This window comes from Porites lutea, chromosome 2 (assembly GCF_958299795.1).
Source record: "Porites lutea chromosome 2, jaPorLute2.1, whole genome shotgun sequence".
In the NCBI taxonomy this organism is placed as follows: domain Eukaryota; kingdom Metazoa; phylum Cnidaria; class Anthozoa; order Scleractinia; family Poritidae; genus Porites; species Porites lutea.
This window is the reverse complement of record NC_133202.1, coordinates 27,437,088-27,463,990: the sequence shown is the minus strand read 5'-3', so window position 1 is coordinate 27,463,990 and position 26,903 is coordinate 27,437,088. Positions and strand designations below refer to the sequence as shown.

General features: G+C 38.5%; 3 protein-coding genes, 1 long non-coding RNA gene and 1 pseudogene across 5 annotated transcripts in view; 2 read left to right on the top strand and 3 right to left on the bottom strand.

The window, feature by feature from the left end:
- LOC140928179 (transient receptor potential cation channel subfamily A member 1-like) overlaps window positions 1–1,864 on the bottom strand; it is a 47,656-nt gene extending 45,792 nt beyond the window's left edge. Inside the window, exon 1 of the mRNA XM_073377889.1 lies at window positions 1,611–1,864. Within this exon, the coding sequence (XP_073233990.1) occupies window positions 1,611–1,745 (135 nt within the window). The 5' untranslated portion in view covers window positions 1,746–1,864. The remainder of the gene's footprint in view (window positions 1–1,610) is intronic.
- A 5,764-nt stretch (window positions 1,865–7,628) lies between these two features.
- LOC140928178 (uncharacterized) lies at window positions 7,629–11,943 on the bottom strand. Of its 2 annotated transcripts, XR_012164633.1 has the most exons (4): window positions 11,882–11,943; window positions 11,640–11,789; window positions 10,927–10,944; window positions 7,629–7,857 (listed from the first exon to the last, which is right to left on the bottom strand). It is a non-coding gene; the product is annotated as an uncharacterized lncRNA (long non-coding RNA). The 2 variants fall into 2 exon arrangements; XR_012164632.1 differs by lacking the exon at window positions 11,882–11,943 and having other exon boundaries at window positions 11,640–11,875.
- Window positions 11,944–11,987: 44 nt separating this feature from the next.
- On the top strand, window positions 11,988–14,394 carry LOC140928177 (EKC/KEOPS complex subunit TP53RK-like). The gene has a single exon (XM_073377888.1). The coding sequence runs from the start codon at window positions 12,011–12,013 to the stop codon at window positions 12,695–12,697; it is 687 nt and encodes a 228-aa protein (XP_073233989.1). The 5' UTR covers window positions 11,988–12,010; the 3' UTR covers window positions 12,698–14,394.
- A 764-nt stretch (window positions 14,395–15,158) lies between these two features.
- LOC140925939 (uncharacterized) lies at window positions 15,159–17,633 on the bottom strand. The gene is made up of 2 exons (XM_073375764.1): window positions 17,286–17,633; window positions 15,159–15,527 (listed from the first exon to the last, which is right to left on the bottom strand). Exons 1-2 carry the CDS (start codon window positions 17,631–17,633, stop codon window positions 15,159–15,161), a joined length of 717 nt encoding a protein of 238 aa, XP_073231865.1.
- A 341-nt stretch (window positions 17,634–17,974) lies between these two features.
- Window positions 17,975–19,905, top strand: LOC140925938 (uncharacterized; annotated as a pseudogene).
- The last annotated feature ends 6,998 nt before the right edge of the window (window positions 19,906–26,903 follow it).

Here is a 26,903-nt window from a genome sequence, read left to right as displayed (position 1 = left end):
TCCCCGACTGGTGTTTGAATTTGGTAGGTTTAGATTCTGAGAGCGCGCTAATTTCAAACGAAAAGCAAAGAAATATTCGTCGCAGATGACATTAAGGCAAACGCGAATAATAAAAAAAGAATCAAAATAATCAAAAGAATGTTTCTCTTTTTCTTTTTTTTCTCGATTTTGTCACGTTTAAATTTTTTTTGTCTTGCTTTGTTTGTCGCGAATAGAGAGAAAGTCCAAAAGGTCTGTATTTCTCTGATCTATATTTGACTCTAGGGGATTTTCAACTGATCATATTAAACCATAATTGACCATGATAGTACTTTTTTTCCCTGCCTGATGAGCTTAAGTCAGCGACTGCTAACATTTAATTTCAAGGATAAACCACTGTATATTTATGGCAATAAAAATACCTCCCTGCACGGAAAAACATTAGTCAGCGAATTTGCCACTTTTTCTTGTTGTTGCTTTGCCATGTTTTTAAACTTTGAACCGTTCAAACATGTAATTATTTGGTTTGGCACACTTTCGTCAAGGCCGGTTACCAAAATATATATGTATATTTCCGAGCGCCCATATTGAAGATTTCAGCGATTACCAGAACATATAATATTGTAACGGAATAATTGTGACGTATTCATTGTTCGATTTCCCCACCTCACCCACCTTAAAATGCTTGCCAGTTTATTGCCAAAAGTAATTAAAATTCCGTACTTTTTGAAACAGTATTTGCTAAGAAAAATGATTGCTATCTCTTAGTTTTTGTTGTTGTCCAAAACGAAATAAAGATATTCTTTGAAAAGTAAACTCCTAAGACAAAGGTTTAGTTTAAAATAGTTGATAGGAACGTCAACGGCTAATCAAAATTTGTGATTCAATGTTCTTTGTCCAGCTTTCTTCTAGACGAGTTGAAATCATTTTTTCAAGTTGCCTCATTTGACGAAAACATGGTAAGAAAACTTCCGCTGTAAATTTTTTAAGCTTTGCTAAAACAGCGGTCTCCCAAATCGCTATTCAAATTTCTCAGTTGCATTTAAAAATGCACATTTGCCAGTCATAAAGAAAATGTGCTGCCAAAAATATTAATTGCTCAGAATGTGTGAGCAAGCAGGTTGCAAGGCTTCACCCCTATGTGATGACTTGATTGTACTAGAAAAATATTTTGACCTATACTATCTAGTGTTTTCGCTGCCCAGCTCTGAAGTTTGCCCCCGGGAAACTATTTGATATAAGCAGGTTTAAATGTTGCATATTATCCGCGCTGGCTGTACAATTAAAAATGCAGTTGGGTTGTGTCAAAAACATTTCGTCAAGACTATTAATTAATTTCAATACTGAACTAATGCCTAACGAAACTGGTTTCTAACTTGAAGATATCTCTAGATTATTTTATAATAAATCATGATTTGCTTAAGAGATTAAGGATTTTTTTAAGGGTTTCTAAGATTCGAGTGAAAAGCGAATTCCTTATATGCAGTTTAAAACAAAAAAGTAAGCGTGATGAGAGCGTAATAAATTGTGTCGAGTTCCGCTTTTTTGTCGCCTGGTTAATTTTTGTTTGTGTGATATTCAAGGCAAGAACACAGTTGTAAAAAACTTACTAAGATCAATGAAGCACTTACCAAAGTTGCTAGGCTGGGTAGGCGTGAATTCGACCCTCTTCGTCGGCCTGTATCCACTGGGGGACCATTGAAAGTAGGTTCTCGGTTTCCCTCAAGCTCTTGATGAATAATTGAGCTATCTGGCGCCAGCAGCATTGTGAAAACTACCTGCCTTTTCTAGACCGTGAAGAATGCTTTTAATGCCTTTTGGACTGGAGAAAATTCTTATTAATCGCCCTTTTTTGGTTACTAAATACTGGCACTGAAGATGTAGGCAGCATCCTAACGACTAAAACGAGTCACTCGCCAATATGAGTCATGACATGGTTAATTTTTGGCAAATAAACATCTTGACAGTAGAACAATGCATGTCCTTTGAATTGCATGGCAATGCAAATTTTGTTGGTGGAAAGTTAAAAGTGGATCTCCATGAATTAATAAATAGCTGGTAGCGTAAAAGAATTAAATTTAATAACAAACCCTAAGGTCTAACGTTCGACTTAAATTTAAGTTATATCGGATGAGTCAAAAAAAGAAAAACACGTTTCGCGAAAACATCTGTGTTTACATTATATTTAAATGATTATTTTCCACCATCGGGATTACGATCAGATAAATCAAGATAGCGAATACAAAAAAGTACGCGAAAAATTATTCTTTTGAAACCTCTATAATTGAAAGCTTCAAGCCAAGAAAGGAAAACGTGAGGAAAATATAGACCATATCACATGTCATAACAGCTGCTTCGGTATAATAGAAATAATAAATGAAAGAAATAAAGAGAAAATCTGAAGCAGTAACCTCACAGCCGTTTTGGTTCAAGTCAAATTTCGTATTTGCCTTAAGTAGCACATCCCAGAAAAATACACATGTGGGGGTGTTATGATTTTTTAAAGGATATCCGAAACAAAATTAATGAAAAGGTTTCTAGGGAGTAAAAAAATGTCAGGGATGAGCTGACATCAATATACATGGTAAAGGAACAAGCACAGCTCCACCTAGATAACAATATTGACAATCATAATAGCGTGAGAACATGGCGGCTGAAATTAATACGACGTAAAAGGATGGTCAGGGCTTATCTTTAACGCCGGAAAACAAAGTGCAAAACAGCTTATAACTGAAATATCTTTTTTGACGGTACTGTTACTTGATGAGCTCACTGGTGAGAAATAGCCTCGGCACATGTAGAGTATTTTTTTTCCAGCTAAGTATGCGGACGCGAGACTCTTAAAGCCTTCAAATTGCGCTTTTTCTTGTATTTCTTCACTAATTTTCCCCTTGCTCTTTTCCTTTATTGCAAAAGTTGCTGATCTTTTCACTTTTAAAACCATAAATTAGAATGAAACACTCCTCAAAACCACTAACATTAATTATTTTAATTTTATCAACAAGTTTGGTTTACAGTATATGCAAACCAGGCGATTCAATCAATGCTTGTAAATTGTGTTATCCATGGTCTCATTTGTTTAAAAAAATCGAACAGAGAATATAAGAGAGCTTGCATTTTGATACTGAGCGATATGCGTGCGTTAGTACGTTAATAAGTATATAATCGAACAAACAAAGAAACAAATTAGTAATTAAGTATACCAAGTGCAAAGTCACTATAAGACAGTGGGTTTAGGTAATATAAGGTGATTAGCTTAGATTATAAATCCTGCTGATCTCCTGCTGATCAAAACACAGCGCCTTATTCCGTTCCATAGTCTAGCCTTGGTTTGACTTGATGTGATCCACAACATTGCCCATGGAAAATATCATAATTTTTCAGAAGGGACTGCAGAAAACTGACACTCTCATCACCAAAACGAACAAGAGCCTCGGGTCTGCGCATGCGCAATAGAGAAAATTTTTGATGACTTAAATTCGAAAAGCGCTAATTAGCAATTATTGGATGAGGCTGAGGAGAGTGTCCTCGAATTAGCCGGGGAATTTGAGCCAATCAAAAACGGTGAAATATTTTGAATAAATAATGACAATTTATATGCATGCGCACTAAACGTAGAAATTCTTGTAGAATTCTCGTGGTCCTGGCTTTTTTTTATTATTTCTAAAAACTTTGTGGTTATCCTTAGCCTGCTCCAGGCTTTCAGATAGTATGGAGCTGCGCGATATGAAGAAGGCGAGGAAAAGTGGCTGGCGCGTCCCCAGTTTCTTAGTTTCGGAAGGCTTAGATCTTTATGCAAAGATAATTTAGTGGCAGTTCACAGAATGGTGTCTGAAACGTCTGAGACGACGCTTCATTCTGGTGGGAGGGGGAGGAAGGGGGAGAGGCAGAACAGAAGCGAAAAGGAAACTACTCCCTCACTTTCTCCCTTTCTTTCCCCGAACCCTTTTCGACGCCTGCCACGAAGGCTGCAAAAATGTCGTCTTGAGGTAATTGAGGATTCAATGACATGCCATGAGCTCGGTTTCCTTTACTTGTTTGTTTGTCTTTTGGGGGAGAGTTGGTGGGGAGAAGTGGGAAAGCAGCCAAAGCAACTGCCAGAGAAGCTTAACAGGTGAAGCCTGTTAGGTGTTTGACGAGCTGAAGAACATGAAATGCAGGAGGGCTAGCTATTATGTACTGAATTAAGTGGAATTAAGTGGAATAAGTCATATAAAAATGTCATGAATGAAGATGTCAGGGCATAAAAAGACGCTTTAGAAAACCTGAACACACGAAAGAGCACATCAAGAAGGATTCTTAGAGGTATGTTGTCGAAAAATTCTGAAAACTTAAGCCAAATTTTAGCTCTAAACGTTTGAGAGAGTGGAGTTCATGATCGATCGATACGATCCAGGATAAACAAGTCAAAAATCCACGATTGCCGGTAATTCGTCACCCATGATATTAATAGGTAATCAAATGATATACTCGTGAAATTAGGGAATACTTTCACGCGCGTTTTGTCCAAATCCTAATAATTTCCCGAGCCTTTAGGCGAGGGAAACGCGCGTGAAAGTATTCCCTAATTTCACTTGTCACTATTTGATTACACATACTAATCACACTTAATTATCATCGTAATTCCTGTCTTTGTAATAAAGTGTCGTAATGGAATATTGGAAATTTTTTAAAAATTCCATACCTGCTTGATGCTGCTATTTCTTGGTAAACCATTGCGCTCCTTAACCCACTGATACTAAACTGGTACACTCCAGGACCATTTTGCCGAGTTTGTCTCTCATAGCGGCGATAACCTCGCCCAGATTTTCAATCTTATGTTTTAAAACAGACTGGTCAAACAAGCCTGTGAAGAAAAATTGAATCGGCAGCTTCTGGTACCGACGTCGTGGTTCGTTCTCTTTAACTGCAAAGAAACATTTCCAAATAGTTTCCTGAAGGTTTAGTTGAAAAACCACCGTTTCAAATTCCAACTTATAAATACGTCTTGACTCCGGCGGAAATATTCGGCGTTTCTGCTTTTAGAATGAGTACGAACAGTTTAGAACTGAACGCAGCTTTAGCTTTGAAAAAGTAGTTTAAAACATAATTAAAACGCTTTGGATCTTGTCACCATGGAATGTTGAAAAACAAAAGAAGGTGAACAAAAGAAGACGCAGTTTTCTTCAGTGCATTTTTCGATCGTTTAAGGAATCCTCTCCAATGTAAAAACAATCCCTTTATTGGCCTTTATGAATTAAGACAGGGAATTTAAAGCAGGGATGCATTAACAAGGTATGTGAAAGGGGTATCATTTGCCAATAGAGGGTAACCAAATAAAGGAGTACTTTTTCTGTCAAAAGTGACATATAAAAGGGTAAGGAGTTGGACCTTAGAGTGGAGCCTCCCCGTTAAAACTTTGTTGAGTACCCCCCAGGCCTTCAGCTTGTGGTTATAGGATTTATCCACCTCGGACCGGCCACACCCTCAGCGGTAGCCTGCGTAGCTGGCGATTTTGTTGGGGGCCGGAGGAGGTGAGGCGGGAAGGGGAGAGGGGGAAATGGAGAGCGGCAAGGCCCGCCATTTGCGCGCTCGCCAGAGAAAAACACCGGCAACGCAGGCCGATAATCTTCACCATCAAATTTCTGCATACAGTAGAAGCACTCCTAACAGACAGTCTCTTAACCCTGTAAGTCCCAACAGTGACCAACATCAATTTTCTTCTACCAATATCCATATGTTGCCAAGAGAAATGGTTATGAGAGTTAATAAAATGATCACTAAAGAGAAAATGCTTTGATCTGTTATCAAATTCTCTCAACTTATTCTTTAAGGAAATGTATGGAGATCAGTTTGAAGAATTTGTAAGTGGATATTGGGGCTTAATTCAAGGGTTAAAGGGACAGCTCTACCTGCGGCCGACCGCCTTCACAAAACCCTGTTTTTCTCAACTCCTACACATTCTCTGTATTTTTTCATTCCCGTAAGAGCCCAGCTTTAGTTATGGACACCTTTTTCTCGTCCCGAGGGTTTCCGCGTACCAGACCTTCCACTGTAGTCAAATAGACAGACCTCGTCACGGTTTTGGAAGCCATCTTGACGAGTAGGCAACCGAGTGAGAAATTAGTGTTTGTGTGAGAATCTAATGTCGAGTAATTCCCGTAAAACGGCTGTTCTGAAAAAAAAAAATGAATTGTAAACCGGAACTGCACAACCTTAGGGGTCGTCAAAGGGACGTTTGGCAAGAGGTGTTCCTACCAGGTTACCGGTCATATCACTCCCGAGTCATTTCACACCGGTTACCTAGCCCCCTATTCTAGAACGAGCAATATTACATTTGAAGCATGCTTGTTTTGGTTTATGGGTTAAAGAACGAGGAATATTACATTCGAAGCGCGCTTGTTTTGCTTTATGGCTTATAGAAATTGAAGCACGCTAAATAACTCGAAAATAGGGAGATCAGTAACCTGGGCGAAATGATCCGTTATCGCCTACGAGGCCTTCACACCTTGACCCCGCGTAAGACAAAAATCGTTCGTTTCATTGCCCTGTGTAAGAAAAAGCACCTTATCTCATGGCTAAGTTTTTTACACTACGTGCATTAACATATCATGAAATTAGTTTTTTTGGGGAAAAACAAATTGTTGATACCACAAATGTAGACCGCTGATCACCAACCCTCACATTCTTTGAATGATCTCGAGTCCAAAAAGACACGCTGTTCAAGGCGCGTAATAGTCATTTCAACTGTATACAGTGGTTAAGACCAGAGACCCTGCAAACTATACCCTGCTGGGAAGCCAGAAGCATATAACTCAGAATACGCTTTTTAGCCCAATAGGGAGTGCCTCCCCGGGGCCCACAAGGGTATTTTGTCCAACTTCCATCCACAGCATGTGGGAAAAAAGCTTGATCTGAGTAAAAGCTAAAATGCAGTCCAACAACAACAAAAAAAAAACTGGGGGAAATTAGTGACAAGATATCTATTATTTTTGTTTTCTTTTTCAAGAATAGAGCGGTTTTCACTTGACTGTCGAAAGTAATTGGTTTTGGTTTTGGTTTTGGTTTTACTACGCCCTTTGGTTGGCTAGTGTATTTACTTTGGTTTTGGTTTTACGACAGTCAAGTGAAAACCGCTCTATTATCGTTTGTCGGCACATCCAGGAATTGTTGCTGCCAGGAGAGCCCAAAATTGACCACAGTACTGAAACTGTGTTACAAACTCTAGCCCCTTTCTTTTTTCAGCAACTTTGTAAGATACAGAAAAAATAAAGCATAAATCGCAAGATTACCGTATAATGATCTTCATTGCCTCATATTCACACTCTTTCAGAAGGGCTGCTGATTACAAATAAGAGTATGTTGCTAATACTGTAAGGGATTAACCCCAGTTGTTCAAAAGGTGGAGACCATTATCCACTGGAATAATCTTTATACAATGGATAATACAGTTGGTTTCCATAATACTTATCCACTGGATAATGGTTTATCCGGTGGATAGCGCTGTACAGCATTTAGTGAAGAACCAGGGTCTGGTCAGAAAGTTTGACAGAGGGTGGGGGGCTAGGCCAGGGCATTTGGGAAGGTGGTCAACAAGAAACACATGACCCAATGCCTCTTTTGGGCACCCAAACTTTTGTCAACCTAATTAAATAAAAAAAACACACACATCAATCAAAGCTATTTTACTCAAGGAAAAAAAAATAACTGTCAAATACAGCAATGTTAGCTCACAAGTTGAAATCCATATACAAAGTAGTAACATAGACCACACAGTTTCTTCCGCACAGTAGAACAAATTTCACCCAACAACTTTCTCTGATATTAAATACAGTATCTGGATTATAAAATTATGAAACATTGCTTTGCAGTAAGTTGTCCAGCATCAATGGTGACCTCCTGAAAAGAGCATCAGATTTAGCAGTCAGGTGATTTAAAAATACATGCAGCACACAAAGCAGCACATGTAAATTGCATTATATTGTACAATAACTACAGAGAAATGAGAACCAAATTCAACAGTTTCTCACTTCTTAGCAATCACAATATAACACAAGTCACTTCATACAGGTGTAACATGACTTACACATATAAACTAGTTCACATAACATGTGAATTACTTGTGTGAGCCAGGTTGCACTTGAAAGCCTACATTGTGGGTCAGAATTAAATAATCATGTAATTTTTTTTATCTGGGATGATCGTCCATATTTTTTTGAGTCTCTTAACCCTAATTAACTCATGATCATGAATCTTAAGTTAGGAGCAAGGGAAAATCAATAATTAACAGTTTAAAAAAATCAAACTATTATGCGGGACATACAAGACAACAAACCCTGAAGAATAGACAAACACACACACGGACACATCTCAGGTGACACTTCACATATTAAGCCAGTCATTCCTGTTGGGCACCACTGAATGTCTCTTAGGGTGAGGGGCAAGAAGTCCTATGAAAAGATTTTGTTTGGCTGCCAGTCCTAGCTCTTTCAATGTGACAGCAATAGTTGGCACAATGCGAAATGTTGATTTAAGGCAACTTTCCAACTTCCCAAATACTTCAAAAATTTGTTTCAACCTTACACTGCTGACCAGTCAGGGAAAATCTGTACAAACGGCTGCAAGAATGCCTTCAAATCAGTCAAGTTGCCAAGTTTGAAAGTGATTTGTTGAAAACTAGTCAAGGTGAGGCCTGGCAAAGTTTGTATAGTGGGGGGCATGAACAAACCTCTGTAAAATTTTGTGATTTTGTTGAGCAATATCTTCACACACTCTGGTCCTATCACTTTAAACTTGATAAATTTTCTAACTTAGGGCACTCTTTTCTTTCCAGTAGTGTTGATGTATATTTGTTTGGCAGTCTTTATAAGAAGTTTACAAAGACTGTAAAAGGGACAATTGCACTCCTGGGACATGCTTTTGAGGTGGCTACATTATTTTGTAAGGTGCCAGGACACTTCCTATGACAGATACCCCCATAAAATGGACAATTCTCTAAGGTGGATTACCTTGTAGAAATTGCCCTATGGAGGACACTACGGAGGACAAGAAAATGATTTGAACTTTGTTATTTAGGGCACTTACATGATTCAGTTACCAGCCAGTACTATGTGTATGTAAAACGTATCAAAAGGCATCCAAATTTCTAGCATCTGTATCTACTGGCACTGTTCTTCTTTTAATATTATTGGCCTGTGGTGCACATGTACTTGTACATATACATGTACCTATTTCGAGAAAGGTGGTCGGAAAGAGTGCATCGCCAAGCACAAAAGGTATTGTGGGTGGTTTTGAGTTCATTGTTCTTCAGAGAAATTTAAAAGAATGGCATGAGAGGCCATGGATATATGTTTGTGAGTGCTAAAGGAAAGCAATAAAAGTAGCTTTGACAGCTACAGTGCAACCCTCAAAGTTAAAATTTTTGTTCAGTGGCCATTTGGCGATCAGCTCTTTGGGTTTAGTCGCCAGGGGAAATTTTTAGGCGCCAAATTATATTAATGACTTAATATATCAAAATTGTCATTAACAAAAGCAGTTAGCAAGTTTAAATTAAAATGCAGGACTGTCATATAAATTACTCGTTTATTGTGCAAGGCATTAGTTACTGATAGTCTGAGAATAAGGGTTGCAGATTTATCTCCTTGAATCAATACTGAAACGGAATTGTAAAGACAATTACCATTTCCATTTGTCTTTAGGGCCTTCAATCCTTCCATATAATCCCCAGTTGGTATATGAGAGCAGAACTTAACTCATCCTCTGTTAATGTTTTCAAAATTTCCCAGTCACAACTTGATAGGCGACCTATTTTTTTTCTGATATTTCTTTCGCATTTCTTTTGCGACTTTTGTTGATGATGAACCTGTTTCCCCAACTAACAAATATTTTTGGAGATTTAAAAGGTCGTTTTTAATATCGCTAGACATTGCGAAAGCCTGACAAAGGCAGGAGAGTATAGGAAGATTGACAAGTTTTCTAAATGAAATCATTGCTTTACAGAGATAACATTGCACACGTGAAAATTTCGCAATGAGTTGTACTGGGAAAATTTTTTTTCCCAATCAATTGAAAGGAACCCAAACAAAAATGCCGCCTACGAAATAATAAATTTTCTCTTTCCTTTATCATCGCTACAGGTGTTTAAAAAAACATTTTTTGCATCAACCATAAGCTGTCAGTTTTGCGATGTTTAGTTTCGCTTACAATTATCGCTTTTGTTTACAAAACTGCGATTCAACTCGCAGCACGGTTCACATGTTACGGTTATCACATAATGTTTTGTGTTGAATTTGCACCAATTTAGCTTTCCCTCTTCATGTTATTAGATTGTTTCAGTATTGATTCATAAATATTTATAATATTTAGTCCAGTTAAAAAACCACCGAACTTGGCTAGACAAGCATTCCTAAGATATCGAAGAAATCGTCACTGTCGACAAGCAAGGTGCTTCGATTGCGTGCCATCTGTCACATGTCAAAAGTTAAAATGTCACGTGCAAGGCAACAGACTGAAGGCTATTAGGCGAACGAATGCAAGTCAAGTTTCATTGATGTTCATTTTCAAAACGCTTAGCTCTGAGACTTTTTTAAGTTTTCAATTTAGCATGTTTTTCAACGGAAAAGTAAAAAAATAATGGCATTCAAATCAGCTAGAATAAATGTTCTTCATATTTCAGTAGAAGTGATTACCATTTCTGTTTCTATACGCCACAAGACGAACCTATTCTTCACGGTCGCCAGCTTGGCGACTATTCTCCAAATCAAGTTGCCAGTCCAAAATTTTAGGCGCCATGGCGACTAAAATGGTCGCAACTTGGAGGGTTGCAGTGTCAGGAACAGTGTATTGATCATATTGATTGTCACATGCACATTTTTTCCGACAACCTTTCTAGAAATAGCTGTATACATAATGGCTACATGTGCAGATACAAGACAGTATTAGTCATCACTGAAATGAAACTGATCTTACCATGTCCTTCAATTGCCTCTGTAAAAAATAGACAGAAAAGATTTCAGTTAAAGGTCATAAAAATACATTTCTTAATAAACATTAGAAAATAACATGTATTAGAAGTCAGAATAATTATTGCAGTATGATTTTGTCATTAAGCAGTAAATGAACTTTGCCTTAGAATATCTGGCAAAAACCACATTGACAATGGCTTCTTTCTCACTACAGTACAGCTGCAGGGAACATGCAATTTGCAGTAACTGAAATTAAATCTTACACATGTAAATGCTAAAGGTAAAGTCTACTCTCTCTCTCTTTCTTATATTGTTTACAGCACATTTAATGCATAGACAACTCCTAAAATAACTTACAGCTAGTAACAGATTTTCACCATCATTTTCGTCAGTGATAACGGGCACTTCGCTCTTTTAATTGAATTTACACTGTACATTTAAAACATTTTCAAACTTCAACTTTATAAAGGAAATTAAGCAAATCCAGAATTACAAAAGTGTCTCGATTTCAGGAGATCGTCGCCATTTTTAAATCCGTGTGGGGGCACGGACAGAAATTGTAAATACATGTGGAGGTACAGTGTAAGCTTAAGTCTTAAATTTTAAAATATTGGTCTCAAATAAATTTCACAGTTTTAAACGCGTGTACATATTTGTGTCTGGACCGATAAAAACGTAAAGGGCTAAATATTAAAATCTGTTACTTAAAATACTTACTCTTTTTACCGCCTGCGGAAGCAATCTTCGAAATTCCGTAGTATGTGATTCCAAAGCCTGCAATCAAGAACCGCAGATCGTACAGGAATGGTCCAGTTCGAAGAGCATAGCTCTTGACTCTGTTGTATATTTGCATCATCTTGATCTGGGCTACAAAAAATCAATTGGGCCATTAAAAACAGTTTAACATTAATTATTGACATTAATTTTGGAAGGTTAAAATGCTGTCGGTAAGGACTTACCTGCAAAAAAAGGTGGAGACAAACTCAATTTCCACACAGAAACAAAGATGGCGGCACAATATGTAACGAGCATGGCCTTCAAAAGCACACGCAGACCACAATACGCGAGGGCGCATAAGCTATATCAAAATGGCGTCTGCAGTGAGCGATTCCACCACATGGCGATTGTTAAAACAAGGCGCAGAGGCACGTGTTTACAAAACAGAGTTTTACAACAAAAACGCCATAGTGAAGGAGAGATTTTCAAAAGCTTACAGGCATCCTTCCCTGGATGAAAAGCTCACACATCGAAGAACCAACCAAGAGGTTCGCTCCATGCTTCGGTGCCGGAAAGCTGGTATTTGTACTCCCGCTGTTTTCTTCGTGGACTACACCACTCACTGCATTTACATGGAAGAGATAGAGAACAGTGAAACGGCTCGCGATCACATCAACAATCTTTTAGGCAACCCAGGAGAGAAATCGGAGCAGATATTGCAAATTCTAGCAGAGAAAATAGGTTCGTGCTTGGCTGATATGCACAATGTGGATTGCATCCACGGTGATCTCACCACGTCGAATATCTTGTTAAAGACCGGTGCTGAGAACATTATTCTCATAGACTTCGGCCTGAGTTTTATATCAGCTTTAACTGAGGATAAAGGTGTTGATCTGTACGTTTTGGAAAGAGCTTTTCTCAGCACTCATCCAAATACCGAAGAGCTATTCAAGATTATTTTGGAAAGTTACAGAAAGAAAGCTAACAAGGCTGAAGAGGTAATCAAGAAATTAGATGAAGTGAGGCTGAGAGGAAGGAAGAGAACCATGGTTGGATGACAGCGTCAAGTGTCAAGCTGCTTTATTATACATTTTTTATGTGTTAAAAACTGCTCTTAAAACAACATTGATAACAACAAAATGGTAAAGGTGGTGCATAGGAGTCTTTGTAGACAAAGTAAACCAATGTTCTAAAATCTAAATCTAAATGTTATTCAAATACCAGTTTACAAGCGACCAGATATTATTATTCCTTTTTTAAGTCCAAATAACGTGCCACTTACAAGTGAAAGGTTATTTTCCCTTAAAAATAAATTACCATTAATTGAAACAGCGATTTTACCCTGACACACATGGTGCTTCGAAAATGTCTGAAATGGCAGAATGTATGCCACACTGTTTTGGTCATCTGCCAGTCACAGTGGTCTTGCTCTGTAGGTGGCAATCACAGCTTAAACCCTACGCTATACCTACAAGGAGCTTATGATAAAACTGCAAAATGTAAATCATACCTATGACAATCAAGTGGATTGTAGATGTTACTTACACAATACAACTCATGTTGTAAGATTATTGTAAGCACATCCCATGCCACAAAAGTTTTTCGTATAAATTGGTCCTTAATGTTACTGCAGAGCATGGATGCAAGATCATTGGTCATGTTGTCTGAATGGAATAATCGCCACCCAACTCTCTCTGCCCAAACCACCCACCTTGGTCAGGACTTAAGACCATGTCTTAGATTTCACACTTGCTGGATGTTGCAGGTAATTTTTTTATCTCAGGTAATTTTTCTTTTTCTTTTGTTTCAACTTCATTAGCATACATGACCATACCTAAAAACAAAAGAAAAACTGAGATATCTGATATAAAAACCTAACTACAACATATGCACCTATGTCTTCCATTCATAAAATGTGTACCAGTATATGTAACACCTTGGGGCTACAAAAGGTTGTCTGTCCATATAAAGGGTTGCTGTCAGAAGAAAAAGACTGGAACTTTGTATCCGAAGGAAAATGGCTGCGACAACACGGTAGTTGTTTTAACAAGGAGCTCATGCAAAGGGGTGCCACTATATTATGTGATCCCTGTAAGACATGTCAGACAAGATATCTTTTCCGTTGAGGATTTCGGTGCTCTCAAGTCATGTTTCTCATATTTTATTCATTTCTGTTACAAGCTCAAGATATATGATTTCATTAGGCCATTTTACAGTTGCATGCTACAGTTGCATGCTAAAGACCCTAGTCTTAGAGTGCACGGAATCAAGGATGTGGGTGCCTTTGTTCACAGAACCCTCAGCGTCACTTATGTGCATTTGACCATTATTCACATTTCTGCTCAAGGCCGGGGTACTCAGCACCCAACTGTAAAACTACCATTAAGAGTTTTTACAAAAAAAGGCTCTACATTTTGCTCTACTGGACTTATTCGATTTCTTCAAAAAAACCTTATATATGTCAGTAGAATGTAGATCTAAGTAAGTAAGTGGTAAGTAGTTTATTTAAACATGTAACACTAAAGAGCTTACAATAAACTTATTCGAATGGCACTTAATTTATAAGACTACAGTAGAAACTATAACAGCAAAGGATCTCAGAAGTATCATTCTACTGCATACAAAAAATATATACAAGACACGTGTACTAAAATTTGATGAGTATAGATTTGGCCAAGCCTAAAAGTGGAGCTCCTACATTTCACTTTAAATACACTTTAAACCATTGCGAAGTGAGAAAAATATAGTGGAATTAACTTGTTTGAAATCAGTTATTAAAGAAAAAATGGAAACAAAAACTGAAAATTGAGCCTGCCATTCAAAAAGAAAATTGTCAACTGGTCAGCGATTAATTTCTAAAAAGGCGACCTGGAGTTACTAGCCGGGCTATCGCGAAATACCTGGCATGTACTTGATACTATAGTTGTAGTATCAACAACTACCTAAGATACGAGATATCAATATGCAGGGGCGTAGCTACGAATTTTTCTGAGGTACACACAGTGAATCAAGTCTCAAATAGTTTCCCCGAGCAAGATGAATTAAGACAAATTCGCATCTCTACCAGTGCGTTGAGGTAAACATATCTCTCCTGGTCGTAGGACCGTGTTCTGCTAGCAACATCAGAGAAAACACTTCATTATTTTGGTTTGCAATTGGACTTTTTTCAGCTGCTGCTTATTTCCCTTCTGTTTATTTCCTTTCATTTGTTTATCCATTTTTTTCGGCATTTGTTTAGGTACGCACGTGCGTATCAACCTACAAATAGCTATGCCCCTGATATGTGTACATAAAGAGAATCTGTTCAAGGTGGTTTCTTTGATACTACAGGCAGTCAAAGGCACACTAGACTTGACTTTACGATCTTCCTTTGCCACGTCTCGAAATATTTCTTCACCTTGCATAAGCCATGTATCACAAGGACTTGTTGTTTTAGGTGTCAATGTTGTGTTTTGCTGGGAAATGTTCAGACAAAACTTCCCTGAGGATGCTGATTCCTTGGGAATGAGACTACCTCTTTCAATGTTTAAGTGACATATCTGTTTTTGTGACCAGCAAACCATTTATAGTCAGGTTGTTCTTTTCTGAAGTAATCATCTCTGCCACTTCCATCCAGCGGTCTTTGAATGAAGTTGTCGTGGTGTGCAGACCCTTGCTGTTGAGAATCCTTTCAGTGTTTTCCTCGGCAGCCAGATCAATTAAAATTTGAAGCTGTTCTGTTTTTATTGTTGCTGTATTAGTAAGCATGCCTACCTCCTCCCAGAATCGAACAGCTTGCATAACAACTGTAGTTAAGGTTTTGATGTCTCCTAGTTTTTCATGGCATGCATCTCTTTGCCTTTTTAGGTATTCCACTTGGCTTAAAATCTTACTTTGCTCCTTCTCTGCCTGAAAAGCAAAAAGTAATTTATAATTTTATAATTTAATGAACTGAAACAACACTAACAAAAGATGAATGACTGCCATTGTAGTTTGTTCTCACTTGAGTAAGCTAGTGAGTAACAAACTGCAATGCAAAACTGGTTCCTGAGTCAGGAAAGCAGTGAACCAATTAAACGCGTCCGCAAGTTAAATCGCGGTAAAATTTTTTCTACCTAAAAGGACTGTCGTCAGTGACAATAAAGTCTGCGAGGTGTTTTTATAACTTATTGAAAAAAAGAAAGAAAAACAGCCCACGATCAAAGATATGAGTGTAACATGTGAATTATATAGACCCTTTGATAACTCACGTGGTATAGAAACGCCATGCTAGAAAACAAGAAACGCCTTTGAGCTCACAGGATTTAAATGGGGGTGGGGGGGGGGGGGGGGGGGCAAGGAGGGGAAGAACGGGGTGTTTATCTTTCCACTCTCGAAAACTATTTCGTTGTTTCATTATTAACTATAAAGGGCATTATATCATTAATTTCTCTCAAAAATTTTTTCGTTGTACTGTTCCTTTACAGCCTGAATTTCAGTCGTCTCCTTGGGTCACAGCTCCCAAGATAATTCCCTTCTACAGTTGTTACCAATGGACCACCGGAATCCTCCTATACGGCTCTGCCCAACCGAGCAACACGAGAAGTTGTTCTAGGTGTCCATAATGAAATGCACTTCAACAATAGACGAAATAGACATGACCTTTTCCTCTGGCACTAATCGTACAACGGTGAACCCATGGGCCATTGGAATACGTTTCTTTTAAGAGATGGCATTCACCAATAGAACCAACATTCTCACATCCATTTCTACCGTAACCAATCGTACCATTGATAGAACCCATGAACCACTGGAATTTCCCTTTTGCCATCCAGGCACAAGAGAAGCTACCCCGGCTATAGAACCAATAGATTGCATTTCAAGTCGAATATTTATCAAACCATTAGTACCAACAGACAGGTGAAATCGTTCCAAACGTATTTGTACCATTGGCATCATCGACCCCAATCACCAATTCCCGTGAGTGAAGCAAAATTTAACAAAAGGAATGTGCAAACTAGGGCTTGGGGTAGACTTGGGATTGATGGTTGGCCTGCAAATTTAGATGTATTTTACGCTTTTAGACGTCAATTTTCTGGTGGATTCCGTTATAATGTGTCTAGGCCAGTCAGATGTTCGCGGCAGTACCTAACCTAAAAGCCTAAATTCAGATGGTCAGTGCGAACATTCTTTTAATTCTTGCTGTGCAATGTAACGCTTCAAGTTGGCTGGTAATCACGTAATACATTGGTCTAAAAGCTTTGAATATCTCTTAAAGTCAACATCAGTCACGTATCAAAAGTTACCGTACAAACGTTATGTATCATCACCAAAGCAATGTCGATGCTCAACAACTTCAAAGTTTAATTTGACTAGTTGGGTGTATCAAAATACTCAGCGGCACCGATAAACTGGGAGCTTATCGCAATAGATTCCAATTGTAAAGAGCACCAGCTGACTGTGCTGGGCACCTTGTCTTCGAGGCAAATATTCCTTGAATGTGGGCTGTTGGATATGCCTATAGCCATCGCAATGGGAATGTGGATAAAAGGAGGCCTAGGCATAAGGACTTTGGGAAAAACTCTTTTTATGGGTATATTCTATAATATATTTCTCAAGGCTCAACGTTTTTAGCTTACAAATTGAAATATAGAGGACACAGGACAAATTTAAAATACAAAACTGTACCTCCCAAACGGCAGAGTTCGCCCATGCGATGTCCTCCTCAGCTCTCTCCATATCCCTTTCATAACCTTGCATCTCGTTGTGAGCTTCACGGACCTTTGTCGTGTTGGATTCAAACAGTTCTCGAAGACCAAGGTAGGTGCCATAAATGGGTACCCACCAATAATTTTGAAACTCCTTATATTTGCTCTCAGCATCCTTCATCTCTGTCTGTGCCTGTTTATATCTCCTCCATGCATCCTGCTTCTTTCGACTGGATCGTTCCCTTTCTTTGACCATCAGGTGTTTCTTTGTTTCCAATCCTGTTATTTTCTTTTTTAGATCCTCCTCCTGCTTATACAATTCGTTCATATCCCTTGTAAGGATTTCTACCTTCTGTTGCTGCTCTTTCTTGGCTTCTTTTAGCTGATCACGGAGGAGTGCAGTGTGTTGTCGTAACAGCAATCCACCTTCTTTTATACATTTAAGTTCTAACACTGCAAGACGGGCATCACCAGCAACCAAATATGGTAACAAGAGGCGATCATTGGTCAGATTTATAAGTATGAACTATTTCCAAGAATTCATTGGGAATGTTTGCTAAGAGTTATATAGGTTGAAAAAGTCGGTTAATAGCGGCATTCAACTCGTCCGTAACACAGCAACTCAGTGCTTGCCTGCTGTTAACGCTGTGAGACTAAAAGGAACACTAAATGGCGTTAAAACCTACTGATTCACAGGTAACAATCGATGGAGAAACGTTCGACCTTATTGTCATACCAAGTGCAGAAAGCCGAATGGTGCAGTCAGCCAAAAAGAAACTTCTAGGCCAACTAGATCTCCAGACCCTTGTCAGTGACTTGGGAAAACTCGGCAAGTTTATGCGCGTTGCCTACAATGGCGTGGCAGGATACACCGAGGTGCAAATTAAAGTACAAACAGTCGGCTACGAGATCACAGAACTGGCAGACAAATCTGCTTTAACAGTAAAACAGTTCAAAGATACATCGCAAGAGGTTCTAGAAGACCTAAAAAGCACCTATCAGTATTTGCTAGATGGTCTAGAGGAGGTGTCGCTAGTTACACTCTCGATGATGGGTAACAAGGCAGCGAATATGGCGGAAGCCGCAGAAGAATTACGAAAAGATTTTGACCAGGCAAAAAAAGTTGTAAAAAGCACCTTAGAAGATACTATGAGAGCAAAAGGTGAAGAGCAGAAGAACAGAGAAATTCTTGAAAAACAACGAAAAGAATTCCAAAAAAAAAAAAGAGGAAGCAGAGGAGCTGGAGAGAGATGCACAAGAGGGTCAAGAGCGGGCAAAAATGTTTTACGAAAAGTCTCAACGAAGAGAAGACAAAGCGCAGGACACACATGACAGCATTCTACGTTCGATAGCAGATTCGATCACTGGCGTCTTTACAGGTGTGACAGCCGCCGTGGGGTTAGCAGCAATGATAAGATTCGAACAGGCAGCCGAAAAGTTGATGAAAATTGGTGACAAGTCTGGATACAAAGAGGCTATTCGGATGGCAAACGAAGAAAAGATGAAGCACTTAGAGCAAATGGCGAAGGAACGGGATCATCGCCGGGAAGCAAGACAACAATGCATAGAATTCACACAGAAGATCATAAACTGCGAAAGTGACAGCGATTTAGCTGAGGCAGCCATTGACGCCTTGCACAGCTCTGTTGGTGCACTCAAATCTCTCTCTACCACCATGATGAGAGCGTCTAAATTCTGGAGGCTGATGGAAAACCACTGTAAAGCTTTATCTCGCGGCGAAATTAAAGCAAAGGTGGAAATGATGATGAAGAATCCCAAAAAAGAACGACTAGAAATGTGGACATCGGACGCATTTAAGGAAGAAGCCCTGCGTTACTATTCAAAGTGGGTTGCTTTAGACAACGTGTCCAGTGTGTACATGTTACAGATAGAGGAGACCTCACGGGAATTATACAAATACCTGGAAGAGAACCCAACTATTGAAGAGGCAAGGAAGAATGTGCGTCGTCTGTCTGCTGACTTCGCCGATGATTTAAAGAAAGATCAAGAAAGCGAACGCCTCAACGAAACACAGGCAATCTCCGAATGAAACTTGAACATATTTCATCGTATAAAGGTACATTGGTGAAAGGTTTTCGAAGCTTCAACATTACTCACTCGTTTAATAAGTTTTTTGTTTTCCTATACGTTATAATTTGCCACCCAGAGGAAAATGTGCTTTTTGCGGTATCACGTTTCGCAGAATAGATAACTGTATAAACATTAGTTCTAAAAACAAGAGATTGTACTGATATGCGGAGGATATTTGTTTCACGCAACAGTTTGCTACTCGCTTTGTATCAAAACGAGAACGGCAGAGTTAAAAGTTGTTAAAGAGGTTTCTTTATCATAGACCTCTCAAGTCTCACGGTTTTGAGGGCAATCTCACGGTCTCACGCGATGAGACACAAAAATCTCACGGTAAACAGATTCACAAGCTGATGGAATACACTTTTCTTTTGCCTTGTAAAATTTATGTTCTGTAAAAATCCACAGTTTTAAGGCATATTTGTCATATTTCAGGGGCACCCAACGACTGTTTTCTCGGAGAAGGAACATTTCCGTAGAATTTTCCGTGACTTTTGCTTTAGGAAGGCTAAAAATTTCTAGATGACCTTTCCATTCAGTGTACAATTTTCGAAGCAATAAACTACGATTTTCTAAACTTCAAATTTTCGGATTTCAGTCCCTAGGTTAGACTAGAGAGGAATCAGAAAAATTCTCACTTTCGTAAAACTTAAAATTACTTCTAAAATTTTCGAGAAAATAATACTGAGGCCCTTGTGATTTCGAAAAGTCACTCAATCTCCCCTAGGATGACCGAAGAGAAACAAATTTTACAGCGCCCCTTGCAATTCATTTCTAGAGATCTAAAAATACTCTGGATAGCCTTAAAAAATGGGAGGAAACCATCGTTGGGTGCCCCTGATATTTGATCGTCTTGTCGACAAGATACGGACCTCAAAACCAAATTTAGAAGACAAATCAGTGTCAAATAAGTTCCCCCATTTAGATACGTTTCGTCCATTGACTATTTTCGAATTCCCCATAATACACTCTGTCTGCCCCCCAAATTTTGCATAACTTATGGTCTTAAAATGCTCTTGGGAAAATGCAATACTCCCAGGAGCATTTAAAAACAATGGTTTTTGCAAAATTTGGGGGGCAAACAGAGTGTATTATGGGGAATTCGAAAATAGTCAATGTTGTCAAAATAGCGGAAAAGGATGAATATTCATCGAGAGAAGACAAAGTTCAAAACAGAATGGGAGGTTCGTATCCTGTTAAAGGTATTCTTAGCGATCTATTTTCATTTTTATGTGTTCCCTACACCTAGTTTTAGTTCTTTTTGATGCCGTCGATAAATCTCCAGGTTTTTTGACCTTGATCTCCTGGTTTTTGGTCTTTTGGGGTTGAGAGGTCTGCATCAGTAGTACGACTTCAACATTAAACAATTTTTCATTATTCTGTTGTATTTTGTCGCCGCTTCTTGAGACGATTTTAAAGTGTTCCTAGCAAAAAATTGTGAAATTTCATTTTTAGATTTACCAACCGTTCAGATTGTTTCAAAATGGCAGTTTTCCTTGAGATGATTCACGAAGTGTGATTGCAAAATAAGATGAAGTTATGTTTCTATGTAATTATTTTTGTTGTGAGCGTGCGACAGTACAAAAAACCCTTATTTCTTAGGTTTTATGTGGATTTTTTCAAGACGCGGTTCACGGTTTTTAACTGCCTCAAGAGCTAGGTGAATATTTCCACCGCCTAAAACATTTAGATCTTAAGGAAATTCAATTGGTCTCAATCGCCCCAGTCAGCGTCACCAAAACTCATGAGTGCAAATTTGACCAGTGGAATGTAAAAACTAGTATAGGGCTAAGGAGAGACTTCAAAAATGTTTGGCCTGCCAATATTGGTAGACGTATTTCTGGGTGTTCCTTCTCTCACCACGTTTGCAAGCCTGAGCCGCCCAACGGTTTCTCTGATTTCTCAAAAATGTGCGTATACCTCAAGAAACATAATGGCTACTTCCCGAACGGTCTCTTCTAAAATTACTCTATCTGTTTCTGAAGAGTAATTTGTTTTTGTTTGTATAGTATATGGACTTCGCATATAGCCCATATATCTTTAGACATACTATTTTCCATTACGTTATCTTCGTTTTATTACACATTCATTTTTTTTTCTGTTTTGGTATACACTAAGTGGCTATGTATAATGTCTACGCCAGTCAGATCCGTGGCAGTGCCAAATCCAAAAGTCTGCGAACATTGTACTCGGTTCGTCATATGCTTGTTTTTTTCTTTCCTTTATTCTTGCGATGCAATTTAAAGTGTTTCCAGTTGGCTTGTAATATGTAATAGACTACAACGGTCTAAAGCTTTAAAAATCTCTAAAAGTTAATATCAGCTATGAACCATTCCTTTATCACGAGAAGCTTATATGATGACGCATTATTACTTGGAGTAAAAACGTTGTGTATCATCACCAAAACAATGTTGATGTTCAACTAGTAAAATAGTTTGGGTGCATCAAAATACTCAGCGGCACGGATGTCCAGAATGCTATGGAGGAGAGCTTATCGCATTGAGTTCCAACTGTAAAGAGCGCGGCACCTATCGACTGTGTTGTGCAGTATTTTGTCTTTGAGGCAAATATTTCTTAAAACGCTGTGAGATACTGCCTAGTTATCGCAATAGGAATGTGGATAAAAGGAGGAATTATTAGGCATAAGGACTTTGGGAAAAGCTCGTTAATAGGTAAAATACATTCCTCAACATTTTTGTTCATATTGAGAGGGCAAAAAAGAGCCACAAATTGACATGCAGAGTATCACACATGTAAAATACAAAATTACAACCGTCTCTCCCAAACGGCAGTGTTCGCCAATGCGATGTCTGTCTCAGCTCTCTCTATGTCTCTTACATAACCTAGCATCTCTTTGTACGCGTCAAGGCACTTTGTCGTGTTGGAATCAAAAAGTTCTCGAAGAACAAGGTAGGTGCCATAAACGGGCACCCACCAATAATCAAAACATTCCTTCATTTTGCTCTCGGCTTCCTCTATCTCTTTCTGCGCCTCTTGATATCTCCTCCACGCATCCTCCTTCTTTCGACTGCACCGTTCCCTTTCTTTGGCCAACAAGTGTTTCTTCGTTTCCAGTTCTTCTTTTTTCTTTTTTAGATCCTCCTCCTGCTTATACAATCCGTTCATATCCCTTGTAAGGATTTCTACCTTCTGTTGCTGTTCTTTCTTGGCTTCTTTTAGCTGATCACGGAGGAGTGCAGTGTGTTGTCGTAACAGCAATCCACCTTCTTTTATACATTTAAGTTCTAACACTGTAAGACGGGCATCACCGTTATTAACTGCCTCAAGGGCTGTTTCCAAGCCCCTAAAAAATTGAAAACTTAAAAAAACTAGTGCCATAATTTGCTGCGCCAAATACGCTATATTTCTTAGAAAAGAATGCCCAAATTAAGCTAAACACTGCTAAACACACACATTGCAGAAAAACACCTCATGCTCATTTACATCTCTGTGTAATTGAATAATAAAAAAATAACAAGCTGTACAGCTTATTTGCTATATGCCATGTCCTGTTCAACATGCATCAGTTAATATTCCGCAATCCCGCACCTCACTCAGCACTTCGGCGGAGAGGGCGCTTATGAAGTAAAGATCGATGAACAGGCTTCAAATGTGCCTCTTGAGCTATCCACAATTAAGTAATAAGCAACTTAATTAACAAAGTATTTCAAAATGGAGTACGTCCTGTTTTTTTATTGGCCTTATTACTTTTTACAATAAACTTCACTAACGAGTTTCTTGGAAAAAAAAAACAAACACAAACAAATATTAATGTCATGCAACTTTTGCTTGCCACTAAACAACCAAATATGGTAACAAGATGAGATCATTGGTCAGTTTTATAAGCACTAAAAATTTCCAGAAGAGAAAAGATAGAATTCATTGTTTGCTAACAGCTGCATAACTTGGAAAGGCTAAGAGGAATGTGCGTCACCTGGTTGCTGATCTCAAGAAGACAAAAGCCTCAAAGAAACACTGTCAGGCTCCGAACCTTGAACATACATAGCGAGAAACAAACTTGGTAAAAGTATCCTTCGCATATTCGAAGAAACTCCTGTTGTGTTGATGACCTAGTGTTTATACTATTATCTATCCTAAGAACACCGTTTTGCAGAAATCGCATTTATGCCGTTTCAAACATAAGGTATGAATTAAAAAAATAGAACTTATTATGCAATGTTTCATCACTGCTTTCATACGAGAGGAAAACTGACAATGTCACCAGTATTAAGACTTCACCATTGAAATAATTTGCTAATTATTTTGATATAAATTATTTGTCGTTGGTTTGTGCGCTTTTTGACTGAGTTGGTTTTGAGGGGTTTCAAGCGAGAATATTCGATTATTCATTTTGACGTTTTTTATTATTTGTTTAGAATGCTTTTCTAGAGCTTAAGATTACCAAATGTTATGAAGTATGTTTCTTCGGTTTTATGGATTTAGTAGAAAAACGTTTACGTTCGCCGTGCCTTTTTAGCTGCCTCAAGAGCTAGGTGGACTTTTCCACGACTTAACTAACTCAAGGTAAATTGTGTCCTATTTTGCTGCGTCAAATATAGCTTTTTTCTTACCGCAGAAGGCTAAAAGCCTGGACTTCGCACACACGAATTCGCACTGTCAGACTGCCAATCAACACGTATTTTTTAAGCCTTTATAGATTTTTCAATGAATGTAACACGAGAGTAATATCTAAGCAATAGAAAATGTTTTCTATGTTTTGTATTTCATAAAAGCAACCGAAAACTTTTTCCGTGTTTTTGTTTGGTCTGATATAAACACGTGAGGGTGTTGGGGATTCGGGAGTAATGCAACCCGGACCAAAGTCGAGGGTTGCATAACTGTCTTGAATTTTTCCAACACCTTAAATGTTTTATATCAGGCGATCCAAACACGTAAGTCTAAAAGTTGTCTGTTTTATAAAAAACTATTTCGAGAAAGGTTGTCGGAAAAACGTGCACGCGAAAATCCCGAAAAATATTGTGGGTGGTTTGTAAGTGCACTGTTCTTCAAAGAAATTTCAAGTGAAAAAATTAGGTCGACTTGTAGCAAGTCTAGCCACGGACATATGCTTGCGAGTGCTAAAGTAGGTTCGAAAGCTACAGTCGTTAGGAAAGTAATCATATCCTACTTTAACATTTCGGGATGTCGCGTGCACATTTTTCCCACAACCTATCTCGAAATAGCTGTTTAAGATACAATTGAAAGCAGGTCCACTAACTCTGCACTGAAGGTGCATCATCGCAGAGATACACTTCATGCTGATTTGCATCGCATGAAATACCAAACGAATAGAACAGTGAATTTGTTGGTTATATTCCTCATTCTTTTCGCTGAATTAGTTGTCAGCAATCCTATAACTCATTTAGCACGCCGCTGGTGCGAGGGAATATAGACTCGCTAGAGAGGCACAACGATTCACGGTCAAATGTACCTGCAATTTAGTTTTTTTTGCCGTCAAATTAAAGTCGAAGGGATTCTTGGAAAGGGTTCAATGTTAACTTTGCGTTCCACAAAACAACCAAATATGGTAACAAGAAGGGATCATTGGTCAGATTTATTAGGATGAACTGATTCCAAATTCCAAGAACAGATCTTTGTTTGCTGACAGCAGACCATGACTACAACACGGGTAAATACGCGTAACATATTGGTAGCACACCACAAACACACGGATACATACCGGTACTTAAGCATGATACCAATAACACTTTGTTAACATACGGGGAACACAGGGATACAAACAAGTACATACAAACATAGATTTTCATTTTCGACAATTATAAAAAGTGTAACTTAAGTAAACCATACAAATAAAACTACCGATAGAGAGCATGGTTTTTCTAAATAAATGAAGGTGAGACAGCTCATGCGTGAAGTTTTGTCCTGTGACACATAAGCGTGAGAAACTGATGCTAAATGAGGTGGAGAGAGGAGGGCAAAAAACGTGTGTATGAGGCCCTGTTCTGGTCAAAATTAAATTATTACTATTTCCATGATTAATCCATCACCAAAGTTACTCACACAAGCATAAGCTTATTAGCCATTGCAGAAAATACAATATTATTCTCGAGACTTCTTTTTGGGTAGTGATCCATGCAAACTAGAATTTGCATTGTACGTTTGCTCTTTGCACATGTTCATATGAACAAGCTTCTCGAAAATTTGCATGCACACATTTGCAGGTTCAGGAGTTCAAGCGCAAGCTTCCTACATGCAGATACGAACACGAAAGAAAATAAACCATCCCAAAAGAAACTTTGCCAAACAAAACGAAAACGAACGCAACGACTGAGCTGACGTAGAACGGCACTAGTCTCGCGCTAAAACCTAAATAGTCCGATACTATCCCACGAGCCCCCGCGCGCCTCTAAACCGTGCCGTCAGAATATTAATTTCTGACTATTTTTTTCCATATATCTCAAACGTCAGAAATGACATTTACTGTGGTAGGTTTGCAAATCGGCGAAAGAAAGACATGCAGTTCGTACAAAAAAGAAAAGATTTTGCAAAAGTTAGGTATACATGACTGAAGAATTACCCAAACGGCACAGCATTCTTGTTCAGCATGCGTGCAATGACCGCGCTTGGCTGACTTCCGAATATGATAATTTTGGTACAGTGAGACAGGCCATCGCGTGATACATAGAGGTTTAACTCACAATTTTTAATCAATTCTCGCGCTTCTTATGCCTTTGCAAAAAAAAAAAAAACAAGAAGTGCTACACACTAAATCTACTTACTTTTAAAAAAATATCATTTTTTTATAGGTTTAATGCAAGCCAATAATTAAACCAACTCGTGACGGGAATCCCTTCTATTTTCTTATACTAAATTATCATATCTCGGTGAGCATTCGGAAGCCAGCCAAGCGTGGTCATTGCACGCGTGCTGAACAAGAATGCTGTATCATGACAGACTAGAAACAATAGACAACTCCCAAAGCACAAACTCAGCCAAAACGCTAAAAATCTTCAATGTTTACTCAAGTTTGGGCTTATAGAAGGTAATGTCACAGTTTTTCAATGACCATGAAATTCAGAGTCCGGGTAGTTAGTTAATCAATTGTGCCCCTGAAAAAATTTGAAGGAAAAAAAACTACCAATTTTTAAGAAAATGCTTTTTTCGTGAGATTGACTCTTAAATGCTGACAAACGTCAACAAATAGCGAAAACTATAATTTCTATATGTTTGCTTTGCTCGAAATCGCGCGCATTTACAAGGCCCTAAAGCGTTTTGCTGACTTGCAAGGACCCATCTGTTATAAGGATGCCCAAAATACAGAGATGAATCTCATAGTTTATTAGATATAATCCGTGTAAAGTTTGCTTATCATTTTCGCATAAATTATGACCTAAATTTGGAAACCGCTAAATTTCTCGAATTGGGTCTTTGCGATTTTGGTGAAACTCTGTTCAGCGCAAGGCACTAATGCGCACTATGTGTAGCCGAGAGATTTTCACGAAAAAATGCCGGCAACAGCAGATTTTCGACTCAGACCTCAAAGGGGCGT

Bases quoted from the DNA above. Each gene is read 5' to 3' on its own strand.
- LOC140928177 (XM_073377888.1), top strand. From the start codon at position 12,011: ATGGCGTCTGCAGTGAGCGATTCCACCACATGGCGATTGTTAAAACAA.
- LOC140925939 (XM_073375764.1), bottom strand. From the start codon at position 17,633: ATGAACGAATTGTATAAGCAGGAGGAGGATCTAAAAAAGAAAATAACA. The intron at 15,528-17,285 runs GTACAGTTTTGT...TTTGCTTTTCAG, and splicing joins CGAACTCTGCCGTTTGGGAG to GCAGAGAAGGAGCAAAGTAA.